A 14,512-nucleotide genomic window follows, 5' to 3' on the forward strand; every position below is an offset into this window, starting at 1 on the left:
GGGTCTGGTTCAGTGCTTTTGAGGGCAGTGATTTGTGGAAGCACATTCTCATCTCTTCTCCGCCATGCCTCAGCCTCCCCTACTGATTAATTCATTCAGATATTTGAATGCTATTTCATGCAGGAAATGCTCTAGGTGCTGAGCATTCTAGGTGTCATTTCCTCTTGGCAGCTTGAAGCATGTCATAAGCTGTCTCTCACACTTCCCAGTAACTTAGTCATTCTAGCCCTCACCTCTAGTTTGACAATATTCTCCACTTTTCTTGTAAGTCATTTGACCAACAGGTACTTAATGACTGTTTGTCCAGACTCTTCTTAACACTTTGAGAAATGCAGAAGTTATGTAAGATTTATATAAACTATGGTCTTGTTGGGCATGGGCTTGTTAGGCGAAAAAAAGGAAAATACAAAATATATACAAAAGAGAAGTTTAAATAAGACCTAAATTGCGGGAATTCCCTGGTGTCCAGTGGTTAGGACTTCGTGCTTCCACTGCAGGGGGCACGGGTTCGATTCCTGGTTGGGGAACTAAGATCCCGCATGCCACAAGGCACGACCCCCCCACCGCCAAAAAAAAAAAAGAACTAAATTGCACACATCTTTCTTCTGCTTAAGAGAAGGGAAAGAGGATGTAAGATGTAAGTTTTCCAGGGAGGATGGGATAGATCCTAACTTTGCTGAGCAGGGGACCTAAGGAATAATAACCAAAAATTCTGTATCTTTATTTCCATTCAAAGTGGATATGGTCATTTCTCAATCCCAAACCACTAACGTGAGGGAATAGTACATATGCTGAGATGCCATGAACACCCTTGTGGTTTATTTTCTGTTGCAGCATCTCAGAACTGGGAAGAACTAGATATTTGGGGCTTACTTCTTCTGTCTGCCTGGTGAACCTCGTGAAAACGCAGTAGAAGAGTCCCTGCCAGCTCGACTTCCAGAGCCTGGAGAGTTTGAGACCTGAGTCCTATACACTAACACATGTCTGTGGCCCTGTTCTTGCAGAGGTCACTCCCATGCCCATACATCACCCTAGCCTGTCTGTCCCTCCTCCCCAGCTCCATCCCAACCTGTGCTTGAATCAGAGGCCCTAAGCCATATTGACAAGTCCTGAAAAGTAGATTGTTGTTACCAATTAAATAAAATAGTGTCTGAAAGGAAGGGTTAGTTAAGGGTCATTCATAGGGGCACACATTTTATATTCCTGCCTGTGGCTCATTTGACTAACAGTCTGGCCCTCATCTTTTTTCCTATGTCATGTCTCCTCAACAAATTATCTCCAGTGTGCCTCCACCAGAGGCATCATGTTAAAGAAGAAAGAGGATAAGCTTTGGGATAATATACTGTTGGATTTAAATCCCAAAAATGTGTTCTACCTGTGTGACCTAAAAAAGGTTTTTTAACCTCCATAAGTCTCAATTTTCCCATCCATAAAGTGGAGATACTTTGTATTTCATGAGGGATTTATGAAGATTAAAAAATAAAAATTCTATAAAGCAGCAACCACTGTGCTGGGCACCCAGGCGATCCTCGATGTATCATGATTCCCTCCCTTCGTCCTTAATGCATGCCACAGCTGGCAGAGAACAGACGCAAAGGGAGCTGTGCTGGGGTTGGTAAACCCCTTTTCCACATCTTCTCCCCACTGCCGACTTGAAGCGGCTCCCCGCCTTGCCGCCTGTCCATTTTCAAGGCTCAGTTCAAACTCCAGCTTATTTCAGCAACCCTACCCTGACCCTCCTTGCCTTACGTTGTTCACAGTTTGACACTGACACCCTACTACACTTTGCTCACACTGACACATGCGTGTCTTACCCTTGGACCAAATTGTATGTTCCTTGAAGGCAGAGATGCTGTATAATTATGTTCAGCCCCCAGTGTCTCGTCAGGTACCCTCACGGCTTGTTGCTTGGCTGTGTGTTCAGTCAGGGGCTGAGCTGGCTCTCTCTCAGGATGGTGCCACCTTTCCAGGCAAATGCCACTTGGGGAATCCTGCCTGCAGGCCTGGGTGTGGGGAGAGAGGTACATTCTCTACCTCCTTCCTGCTCCATCCCAGAGTTTACACACCTTGTGCGTCATTTTTGGCAAAGTCATTGAGAGAAGCTAGGGAGCCCAGGTGAGCTTTTCTGAGGGCTGGAGGCACTACAGCCCAGCGTGACTTCCTCTCTTTCTTGAACCAAACAAAATATTGTTACAGCAAATATGAAATCTTTCCTAGTTTTCACAGACGCTGTCCAGGCCTAACAAAGCTAGCAATCACACACCTTGAATCAAAATAAGCATCTGCCTTTTTTTCTCTTTAGCCCATTTTCCCAGCATTTTTGAGCAACAATAAAGAACGTGATTATTCTATTAATTTATGATTCCATTGAGTGCTTTCTGGAGAGCATGCAAAAATATTAAAACCTTAACTTTACCCTTTAATATTGATTAAACACAGAGCTACAGAAAATACATAACCTGACTCTCCTCATCTAACATTGTGCATAATAGTTGGAGGCATAAGCTATGAATACCTCAATAACATATAAAATCAAAGGCAATGTACGATAAAGGGAAACTGAGTCATGTGCAGCTGCAGAGAGGAAAGGGTCATTTTCACTGGTCTGAGTTTTAAAAAAGAAGAGGAAGAAGAAGAAGCAACAGCCCTTCCAGAGGAGATGGGCCTTTAACTGTCTCTTTTACTTGTCATATCACAGAATAATTTGATAATAGGAAAGAAGTCAGGGACCTTCTCCCTAAGGAAGTGTATGGACTCACACGTAATTTGTACTTACAATCTCAGGGAGTCTGTGGACTTGATGGAGTCCATCCATAGTTCATGATCCCTAACTTAAGGCTCTGAAGAATTAGTGGCACCTAGAAAGAAGGTAGGAGAGGGCAGCAGAGATAGTCAGAGATTGAGTAGACACAAGGTGAGAAGGCCATTCAGTCCAGGCTCCTATCCCAGAAGCACCGCATTTGCCTTTTGTGATTCTGCTGCTTTAGCTCCAGATCTGGGCTCTGGTGAGTCCATTGCCGATCAGTTGTTCTGGGGACACTGTACGCAAACTGTGAGAAGTATCACTAAGGAAGACTCCTTTGTTCTTTTCCAGCTCCTCCCAGCCAGTGACCTTGCAGCCAGCGACCTCAAAGGATTTCAGCCACAGGTAAGTTCCACTGATCCTTTTATGAATTGTGAGCAAACAAAGTTGGCACCAGGGCACAAACCCCCCACCTTGGATTACCAGCTTCTCTGACTTAAGGAACCAACCTTGACAATGACTTGGTAGTTTGTCCTCTCCCTCTGGCTCCTCCCATCTCATCATGAGCAAAACAACCTGTTTCTGCGTCTTTAATATTTTATAGTACGCAAGAATGTAGACCAAGCTGCTTGGAAAGCGTGGTGGTGGGTGATTCAGCTCAGGAAAACGTTAAACCAAGGAGGTAGAGGGTGAGGTTCTCTCCTGCATTTCTCCTCGTTGGGACAGGATACTCATATTTGTGGAATCTTTGTGAGCAAATGCCTTGTAGCCATGGTCTGGCAGCCAGGTTAATCTCAGACTTCTGCAGAGGCAGATGGTTGAGTTTTGCTGATCTTGGTTAGGAAACAAGCCATTATTATCTCTGGCCAGAATGTTTTTTGGAGGTCACTATGAGTAAGCCACAAGCGGCACAAGAAAGGGCTCTCTGGGGACCTCCCTGGCAGTGGTGAAGATGGAAAATCACCCTCCCTGTCTTTGGAAGGGAGCTTACTGTCACCACACAAATGCATAACCACCAACACACACACACAACAAATGCACAACAGACACACAAAGTCCTTGTGTTCCCCATGGATCCTAGTATAGATAGAGTGTGTATGCAAAGATAGGAAAATCCAAGAGCAAGAGCTGAGATGCTCCATCCCTTCCTCTGTCCCCCTTTCAATAGGAAACTTCCTGTCACTCCCCAACTCAGTGCTGCCCAAGGCCCCACCTGCTGCACCTCTGCAGAGACTCCCAAGGGCAGAGCAGGTAATTTCTAATAACAATAATTCCATATACTTGGGGATATTTTCTTCTTTAAATATGTTTTACATCCAAGAACTCCCTGTACCCTCACTACACTTCTCCCATGTGTGGTGCTGAGATCCCAAGTCCTGGGGAGAAGAGGCCCCAGACCACTCAGAGAGCTAAGAACCAGAATGGGAGTGGAGCAAGAGGCTTGAGGGAGAGAATGAACAAAATAAAGGGCCCCGTTGGTGAGAGTTAAAGATAAATCCATGTACGGTTTGGGGTGTTCTGATCACAGCTTGTTGATCCTTCTGTCAGGATGCAATGGGGTTTTAAAAATAGATAGTAAGGAAGCCTTTTGACAATACTGAAAAATGACGATTTATTCAAGTACTTATTCATATAATTCACACAAACTTTCAGGTGATCTCAGGGAATATAAAACAAAAACAAAAGAAAGTCAGCATTTACCCATATCCCACCCACCTCCACACATATTCTCACAAAGCAGTGGGATAAATATTTATCTCAGCTAAATATTTATTTTTATCTGGAAATTTATAAAAATAAAGGGAAAAAAGGCTCTGTGTGATGTTGTTTTGTGGCTTGAAAAGGTTACATAGTGGAGACCGATTTTATGGAAGGGGTGTGTGTGTGTGTGTGTGTGTGTGTGTGTGGTTTTGACATTGTTTCTGACTTGACCATATTCTCTCCATGTTTGTTGAGCCACATTTCTAAAGATATTAGATTTAAAATGAACTATTAAGTTAGGTATATTGGGGGTCTGTCCACAACATTTGAGGCCATGATCCTAGAAAGGCAGCTTCCCTGCCCTCCCCACAGATAACCCCGCAGGTGGTTGGTACAGATGGCTCACTCCCCTGCTTCCATCTGACCTTTCCACATTATTCCATTTGTGTGTCATCCCCCCAAGGCTGGAATATAAATGCATATTTTTCACTCCTCAGGATGTGTGTTCCTGAGGCCAGGAAGCCCTGGAACCTTGTGGCTAGAGTGTAGTACCCAGATCAAAAAGTCAGTTCTGCAGTGTTGTTCCTGAATCAAAAAGCACCTGATGTGTCAACACCTAGTCAACATCACCCTCTCGGGTGCTTTTCCAAAGAGAGACAGAGCACTGCCCACAAGCTTGGGGCTGCCTCCTTCTGGCCCCACTGCACCACATCGTTGGCTTCTGTTGTCATTTTCCCTTCTCTCTTTGGGTTTCAGGTGAAACTGAGCCCCAGGCATCCTGATGTCCACAATCATTCATGGTCGTGTTTCCTTCTAGGCACTGTCACTGACTTTCAGGAGGGAACTTGCTGAGGGCCCCTCCCTGGGTTCACTGTCAGTGGGCCTGTCAGCTTTCACATAGTCCACATTCACCACATGCATAGAAAAGTTTTTGTCTTTTTTTTTTTTTTTTTCCTTGAAGCCCGTCCCGCTGCAGCCTCTTAAGGAAAATAGTCATGATTTCCTCCCTAATCTTTGCTGCCCCTCCACTTAGAAAGTGTGGAGAGGGGTGATTGTATGAGGCTGGCCTCTTCTTGTCTCTCTTCTCCTTTCTGCATCCAGATAGAGCAGAGGAGGGTAAGGAGGTGACTATCAGCCTTTCTCCCTGTGATTATTGGTTTGTAAAGACACCATGTTCATTCCTGGAAATAAACACATTACTTTGAAGGTAGAGCCCAATGCTGAGATTCTACGGCCCGTACATTAGCGGTGGGAGTTCTCCCAGGCCAGCGAGCTTGGCCTCTGAGCCACATGGGGAGAACTGTCTGACCGGAGGCTACTAGTCTCAGCAGGTTTAAAAAGCACAAGTGGAAATGCTCCTGAGATTCACACCTAAGTCACCCACACTCTTCTCTTCCATTTGGTTCCCCCCAAACACATCATTCATTTTCCAACGCCTTGTTCTTCCTGCCTTTAAAGGAATGAACACACTTGAGTCCTGACCTCTTTTCTTGCCTTCGGATGATTAGAAATGAGGACCCTCATCTCCCTTTGCCAGACCATCTCTCTCCATCCCCAAAAGGAATAAAAAGAGGCATCTCATTCCCTTAGTAGAAGCCCCACAATCGTATGATTTCTTCTTCATTTTACTTGTACTCTTTTTTTTTCCCCTCAGTTTAAGAGCTATTAAGTGTTCACTAGAGATTTTGGAATGTGTGAAGGTGGTCAAAATGTACAAACTTCTGGTTATAAAATAAATAAGTCCTGGGGGTGTAATGTACAGCATGGTGACTATAGTTAATAGTACTATATTGTATATTTGAAAGTTATTAAAAGAGTAGGTCTTGAAAGTTCTCATCACAAGAAAAAAATTTGTAATTCTGTGTGGTGATGGATGTTAACTATAAAAATTAACTAAAAAGAAGAAATTTGGAAATTATAAAAAAATAAGAAAAAAAATCTCTGCACCCCAGAAATATTTATAATGACATTTTGGGGTATGGTCTTACAATAGTTACTGTACATAGACATACACATCTATGGGATTTTTTTAAAAAATTGATAATCGTATTTTATATGCTTTTTTTAACCTTCTATTTTGTTTGTTTGCATGCTTTTCATGTCACTGGAAAATCTTCTAGCAACTGGCTATTTTTGTCCGCTTGCTAGTACCATCATTTATTTACCACGCCCCTCTTGCTAGACATTCCATTCCTTTTGCAGGCTGAGCTCTCCAGGAGGAATCCAAGGCAAGTGCTAGATTCTCTGCTCTCATCTAAGATACAAATAGCATCCACGGCTTCTTGGCATTTAGTTCTTCTTTATCTCTCAGTTCCTACAGACATGTGAAGGTTGCTTAAATTTTGTAGTAAAGTGTCCATGTGTGCCCATGGGCATTTAAGCAGCTTCTTACAAGGGCCCAGGTTGGGGATGCTGGGAAGAAATAACTGTAGTGTGGGGCCCAATCTCAGATGCAAGTTTCACCTGTCCAGCTGCAGTGCTAGGAAAGCAACCCTGAGAAGACCCATCCCCCACAGAGGAGAGCACCCACAAAAGGACTTGGTCCTCACCTGCTTCATAAATGCCTCACTGTCTCAGAGGAGAGAGGATACTTCTTTCAGGAAAAATTGAGTTTTACTTCAAGTATGCCTCATGACAGGATTTTGGGAGGCAAGTGTAATAGCTGTTCTACAAAGGGTCGCCATTTTAAAGGAATTTCTAAAATGTCCATTCCCATTATGGCCAAGGGGACATTTGCAGTGAAGGGTAAGAAGAGTACCTCAGAACACAGAAAAACATTTTTCAGTGCGGAGAAAACAGGGCTTTCAGTCACTGAGCTGCCATTTCATTCAAAGGCGCCCATGGAGACCTTTATGTGGGGCTCCCTGCTGCACAGACTCTTCCCCAGAATTTCGACAATTCTGGAATGTTCTGCCACTACTATTAGCTTTGTGAACCTGGGGAAGTTACCTAGTGGCTTTAATCCTCATTTTCCTTATCAAGCAAAAAAGCTGTGCAGCTTATCCCACAGATTGTTGTGAGGCTCAAATTGTTGTGAGACAATATTGTGAAAGCAACCTAGCATGATGCCTGCCACACACAGTGAACACAACTTTTTCTTTTGATAGAAAAGTACAGGTTAAATTATTTAAGAATTGAGAAGAAGGAGAAATTATATCTGTATAGAGCAAGAAGGGAAGTCTTATAGGGAGAGATGTCATTCATTGTATGTGTGCCAGGATAGCTGAGAAGGAAGTGAGGCGGTGAACTTACTCCAGGGCAGGGGAAGCCTGGATGAAGACCAAACCAAGGGTGGAGATGCTTGGGTATGGTCTGGAGACTTGGAATGCTTTAATTACTCTGGTTCAGAGGGAGTATAGTGAAGATATAGCTGCAAATTAGGTTGGGACCAAATTGCAGGAGGTCTCCAAAGTCCAGAAAAATAGTTGAGCTTTTTTTTTAAAAATGAACTATTATTGAAGTTTTCAAACTTATACAAAAGTAGACATGATAGTTTAATAAACCTCCATATATTATTCAGCTTTTATTATCTATTATTCAACTTTAATATATTGTTACAAAAGCCTTGATTTGGAGCATTTGCTGATTTCTGTGGTGTAAATATCCCCATGGTGAACAACTTTAAGCTGCCAATGGTTTAACAACCTGTTTGCAAAGTCTTTGACAGCCGGCTTTCCTGAGTTGGTGTGATCGGTTCCCCGCATACCACTGGGCCAGCTTCAGTAATCATTACCATTTGCCAGTCTTACCTCATCTATACTCCCAGATACATATATATCTTTTTAATTTTAAATTTGGGGAGACTATTTTTTAAAAATCCCAGTCATCATGTTATTTCACTCATAAGTAATTCAGTAAGCTTTTCTAACAAATAAGGGCTTAAAAAATACAATCACAATGCCATTATCACACCTATAAAAATAACAATCATTCCATAATATTTTCTAATGCCCAGTCCATGTTCAGATTTCTCTGATTATCTTAACGTGGCATTTTACAGTTGATATGTTTGAATAAGGACCCAGATTTTAGATTGTGACATCCATCTGAGGACAGTGTAGCCATTGCAGGTTTGAGGCTGGGGAAGAGTCGCAACTGTGATGCAAGAAGGTTATACCATAGTTAGTAGGTGTGATGAAAAGAAGAGGGGATCCAGTAATAAGCCTGTGCCATTGGTCCATGTGAGACATAGTAGGGAATGAAACTGGGCTGGGGTCAATGTGGACATGTTCCTGAGGGGATGAATGCCAGATAAAGTACAGGGGCAGAATCAGTGGACCTGGTAGCTGCTAGGCTGGTTGGAGAAATAAGGGGACCATAAACATAAAGGAAGTACAGGCTGAGAAGGTACTGTGTTCATTCCAGGATTAAGTGTGATTATCGCCCAGTGTTCAAAGGAGGGGGACTTTGTCACCCCTGAAAGAACCCTTAATCCATTTTCCTCAGGCCCCACAATCAGTTCTACTCATAGACCATCAGGGGGTTAAACCATCTGCAAAATATCCTGGGCTCCACGAGTCCTAACCCAGAAATTTTTAATGCAGGCATGAAATCCCTGAGTTCCCAGGTTGCTTGTTCTTGCAGGGTTGATAGTGTCCTTCAGAACAGAATTCCCATTGTCTGATTCTGCTCCCATGCACATCCGCTGCCTACAGGCTCAGAGTCAACAGTCGTAAAGATGGAAAAGGGAGCTCGGGATTTTCCAGAGCACCCAGCCCCTGTTGGACTCAGCAGGAGTTGGTGTTACTACATGTCCACACGGCCTTTGATTGAGTGTACGTATGCCAAAGACTTAATAAAAGTGAACTGAATGCCGGAAAGTGTTCTTTGAACTTTACATTTATTCATCATTTAATCCTTACAAACCTCTGTGAAATCAGTAATAATATTATTTTCATTTTAAAAGTAATCACAGAGACGTTAAGGTCACAAAGCCCATAAGTGGCAGAATTAGGATTTGAACCCAGGCAGTCTGGCTCCAACACCTGTGTTCTTTACCTCTTATGCTATGACACCTTGAGTTAGAGCTTATCACCATTGTTAAGATAATTCAAACCCAACCTGACCACTGATAACACCAGGGCAAGCAGCCTCAGCTTCACTTTTGTGTATTATATTGAGTTTTCTTGATCTCAGCCTGTTCAAGGAAAAGCAATTCATCTATCTCAGAGTAAGAGAGGGAATTGTTGTGGAGCATTTTGCATCCTTCCATCTTGGCAAAGCATTTCTGTTGTTCTCATCCCCTTGCTTCCCCAGTTCCCAAATGGAGAGTTGTGGTAGTTGTTGTCCCTTCTACAGAGGAAACCCAGTTGAGGCAGAGGTAGGTGGTGTAGTCTCCCATCTAAGACACACAACAATGAGAAGACAGGTTGGCTTGTTTTGAACTCGCCCTATAGTATCTACTTTGCCATTTTGGGAAGAACCACCCTAAAGCAAAACAGTGTATAAGGAAATCCCACTATCAGTGCTTACTTACTCCTTTCATTTGAGAACTGAAAGAACAAGACAGAACACCTAGAGTAGCAGTTCTCAACCTTGACTGCAGATGGGATTATCGAGGGAGCTTATGAAAACTACAGGAGCCCAGGCCCAACCCCACTGAATTAGTCTGGGTGGAGTCCAGAAGCTCCAGGTGTTTTCAGAAGCTCCCCAGAATCTAAATCAGCCTCCTCATTTTCTAGATAAAGACTGAGGCACAGAGGTAGTCTTGAAGAGGAGAGAAAATAAAAGACCCCACATTCCAGTGGCTTCTACCCTGTGTCGTGAATGTGCCATGAGCTTCACTTGCCCCTGGTGACTAAACCCACAGCAACCTTCTATCAGACAGCTTACTTCTTCCCCTTTCACTGAGGAAGAAAACGGGATCCAGGAAGAGGATGTATGGCTAAGCAGGGATTCTATAAAGCCTACACCTGTGCCCACCGCCTGCTATTTCCACTCAACAGTTGAGATTTGTCCAGTATTTTAACCTAGCTAGTGATGGTGTTGGGTTTATGACCTCCTCTGCTTGCTACCTAGACATTCGAGACTCTTAAGACACATACAAAAAGGCCCAGTTTTCCAACGCTGCCCCAAGAGAGAATGCGTGTGGTTGGCTGGTGCACCGCATCCCCTGACTTAAGGAGCGAGGTTGATCCCATACGTCCTCCTTGCTTAGGGTCCTGCTTAGTAAACTCACACCTTTTTCTCAAGGCCTTTATTCAGGCTTGCCCTCTGCCTCTTGCTGTGCATCTTTGCTCTCTGATTCAGTGCAATTCGGAGCATGGACTGCAGACTAGTGCTGGCCTGTCAAATGTGTGTTACTGGTCCACAATGAGATGCATCGAAAAACAGAGTGTTTAGAAACTTTTATGGCAACTTGATATTTCCATGATATCCGAGCATGTGATCATTTTCCTACTAATTTATCTTTGTAGTATTTTACCAAAGTAACTATACAGAAATATGGGTTGGGAAAAAGAAAAACATGTCGTCATTCCCCAAAAATTGCAGATGCAGTTTCCTGGTTTTATCAAAAGGGTAGGATCTCGATTCTTGTTTTTTTTTTTTTGCCTTCTTCTATGAGCTCACGTGACTATGTTTGTATTGTAAATAATGGTCCCCCTCAAAAAAATGCCTCCACCCATAAAGGTGTTTTTCTGGCTACTTGTGGGATACCTACATAAAACATGGATCTTTCCCCATAATTCCTAAGGCAACCTACTTTATTTTGCTTACCTAACATGGACATCTGTGACAATAGTAGAGTACTTTAAACAAAAACATTTGTTCACATGCATACATATACTTTGCACTAAAACCCAAACTGACATTATTACTTTTCTTACATGAGATCAGCCTCTTCGTACTACAGGTATATCTTTTTTGCACTGCCTGCCTTGACAGTGCTTATAGCAGATTTTTTTTTTTTAAACCAGTATTGGCATTTAGTCCTGAAGAGAGAAGTTCTCCAGGTGTTTCCAGACTGTCTGGCATTTCAGTGGACTATTCTGAAGTCTTAGTCAGTTCTAAATCTCTTTAGACTTTAATGAATATTTTGTTTCTCCCAAGATGTTCTGACCACCTGAGGGCCGCGTGCAGGTGAGTCCAAATTAAAACAGACCTAATGTGCAGAAATTCACACGCAGGAAAATTTCTGGTTGGCAGGTGGGCGTTGGGAGAAGAAGGGCTTCCTCATATGCAGAAAGATTTTTCTCCTTTATCAAAGGAATCAATGTAAGTTATCCCTGCCAGCATATTCAAATATGATTTAACCCTCAAAATCTGATTTAAACTCAATTTTTCAGAATAGAAGTATAAAGAGTGAGGCCAACCAGTGATGATTAACTTTGAATGTCATTCTCTTCTCTTTCAAAGACAGTTTTCACCTGAAACAAAAACAAAAACAAACCAAAATGCTTAGCAGCAAGGGTGTAGAGTTAGATGATCTCTATGATCCCTTGAGACGCAAAATGTTTAATTTCACTTTGACTTCTTCCACTGACTTCATGTTTCTAGTTTTCTATTCTTGTTTTTCTCTTCCGTCCTTCTGGTAAAGTGGCTTCAATTTGAGCTTCTTAAAAATCATCCTGTAATTCCGCTCACTTGAGGCTTGGGGTCATTGATGTTTTGTGATATATCTCAAGTATCTGTGTTTATTAGTGGATTGAGTTACAGATTTCCCTGTCTAAATTTTAATGTGATGCATCACTTCTATACATTTTTAGGGCTAGGAATGACTCACATGCAGAAAATACAAATTCACAGACCACCTTTAGGACTTGAAAGGAGGTATTTTCTTCAAAATCCCTTTAGCAGGCTAGTTCTAAACCTGCCTAACGAGGAGAAAGGCCCATCTCTCCAACAAATAAGCACACTCACTTTTTATTTTTAAGTTCTTTCCAACCCTACTGTCTGCTTCACATTTCATTGGCCTCCTACATATCTACCCAGCCCCTTTCTGACCATCTTGTACCAGACCAAAGGGGTCGATTGAGAGGCATCAGGAGACCCCTACAAGAGAGGGGCCCCTCGTAGTGGAACAGCTTGCAGACCTCAAGTGGCATCTTCCAGCCATCTGTCTACTTGTGTTTGGAGCCTGCATCAAGTCTGCAGACAGCCTCCACCGCAGCATTCTGATATGTCCCTGATAAAGACCATCCCCTCCCCCTTCTCCAGTTCTGCACATGATCTTCCTTCTGCATCACTCGCTTCTTAAAAATGTGTATCACAGCCTCTGACAGAACCATGTTGCCAACATGTGTCCCAAGCCAATGATTCATGAGACAGAAAAACTTTACGTGATGTTGTTGTAATCTTTATTACTATAAATAGTAAAAATTGATGCTTATTTAGGAATACAACATGAATCTCTCTCACCCTTCTGTATCCAGTAACTAGCACAGAGAACATTTCCCATTACTTTATCATTTAGTAGTTGAAATCACAGGTCTGCCCTGTATTAGCTGTGTGGCCCCCATTGAATATTTAATGTGTATGTGGCTCGGATACTGTTTTAGTGAAAGAAGGATACCTGTTCCATGGGATTTTGAGGAGGACTGAATAGATAGGCCCACAAAACAGTATCTGGTATCTGCTAAGCGCTCCATACAGCAGACACTCAGTATGTGCTGTAGTTCTTATTTTTCTTGTAAGTTACATACTGAAATTGAACCTGGACTGCTGCAGCAGACTTCAGAACACAAATTGCAGCTTTCCAAGACAATATAATTAGAATGTGGGATTACCAATGAAAAAGAAACCATAAAAAACAAACAAAAAATCTAGATCTTGCCTGATGTTTTCACTAGTTTGTTTATGACACTTGCCAATCAAAGTGAGCAATGGTAGACAGCCCAGCCCTGTGAGAATGACCCTACAAGAGGAAGGAGGAAGACAGGATGAATGGGATGGATAAGGGACAGATAGGAACTGTTTGGCGGGGACATGAGAACACCCAGAAAGAAGTGCCTTTGTTGCTTGCTTCTTTCCCTTACCACCTGTGGCACTTTCCCATGGAGGAGGACTAGCTAGAAAGTGTTCAAAATCGGCTGTCCCCAACCTTTTTGGCACCAGGGACTGGTTTCGTGGAGGACAGTTTCTCCATGGACCCGTGTAGGGGTGGTTTCTGGGTGATCCAAGAGCATTACATTTATTGTACACTTTATTTCTATTATTATTACATTGTAATATATAATGAAATAATTATGCAACTCACCATAATGCAGAATCAGTGGGATCCCTGAGCTTGTTTTCACTTGGCACTCACTGATAGGGTTTTGATATGAGTCTGCAAGCAATTGATTTATTATGGTCTCTGTGCAGTCAAACCTCTCTGCTAATGATAATCTGTATTTGCAGCCGCTCCCCAGCGCCAGCTAGCATCACTGCCTCAGCTCCACCTCAGATAGTCAGGCGTTAGATTCTCATAGGGCGTGCACAACCTAGATCCCTCACACGCGCAGTTCACAGTAGGGTTCACGCTCCTATAAGAATCTAATGCAGCCGCTGATCTGACAGGAGGCGGAGCTCAGGCGGTAATGCGAGCCATGGGGAGTAAATACAGATGAAGCTTCGCTCACTTGCCCGCTGCTCACCTCCTGCTCTGCGGCCTGGTTCCTAACAGGCCACCAGTACCAGGGTTGGGGACCTCTGTTCAAAATGACTTCAAACAAATGGCATCAAGAGCTTTTTCAACCACCAGAGCATTGCCTCATCTGAACCAACTCCCTTGGGTCTAGTGATCCTCGGCATAATTCTGGACATCTACTTCAGCTCCAACCCTGTAAAAGAATCACAGGCACAATGATTTATTGCCCAGAAAAATCAGTGAGGAATTGTACCAAAGTGCATTTGGATGGGTGTTGTTCAGGGAGACTGTGTTAGGGCTTGGGGGCTTTGGGGGGATTTTATATGATGACTTTCATATCCATAAATTCAGTTGTTTCTATATTAAAGATGAGATAAGAGCAGATTCAAGGAGCATATGGGTTCTGGGGTCCGTGGGCTGTCAGATGGAGGTGGCACCTGCAGAAGGGAGCCGTCCTGGCTGCAGGACTCTTGTCTCCAGTAAGCAGTCCATCGTCAACA

At 43.1% G+C, this 14,512-nt stretch overlaps 1 protein-coding gene across 1 annotated transcript in view; it reads left to right on the forward strand.

The window, feature by feature from the left end:
* Window positions 1-14,512, forward strand: part of SETBP1 (SET binding protein 1) — a 358,181-nt gene that overhangs the window by 167,348 nt on the left and 176,321 nt on the right. The window contains 1 exon segment of the mRNA XM_024734710.1: window positions 3,095-3,148. Within this exon segment, the coding sequence (XP_024590478.1) occupies window positions 3,095-3,148 (54 nt within the window).

The sequence above is a fragment of the Neophocaena asiaeorientalis genome, unplaced genomic scaffold (assembly GCF_003031525.2).
Source record: "Neophocaena asiaeorientalis asiaeorientalis breed wild unplaced genomic scaffold, Neophocaena_asiaeorientalis_V1.1 scaffold322, whole genome shotgun sequence".
Lineage (NCBI taxonomy): Eukaryota > Metazoa > Chordata > Mammalia > Artiodactyla > Phocoenidae > Neophocaena > Neophocaena asiaeorientalis.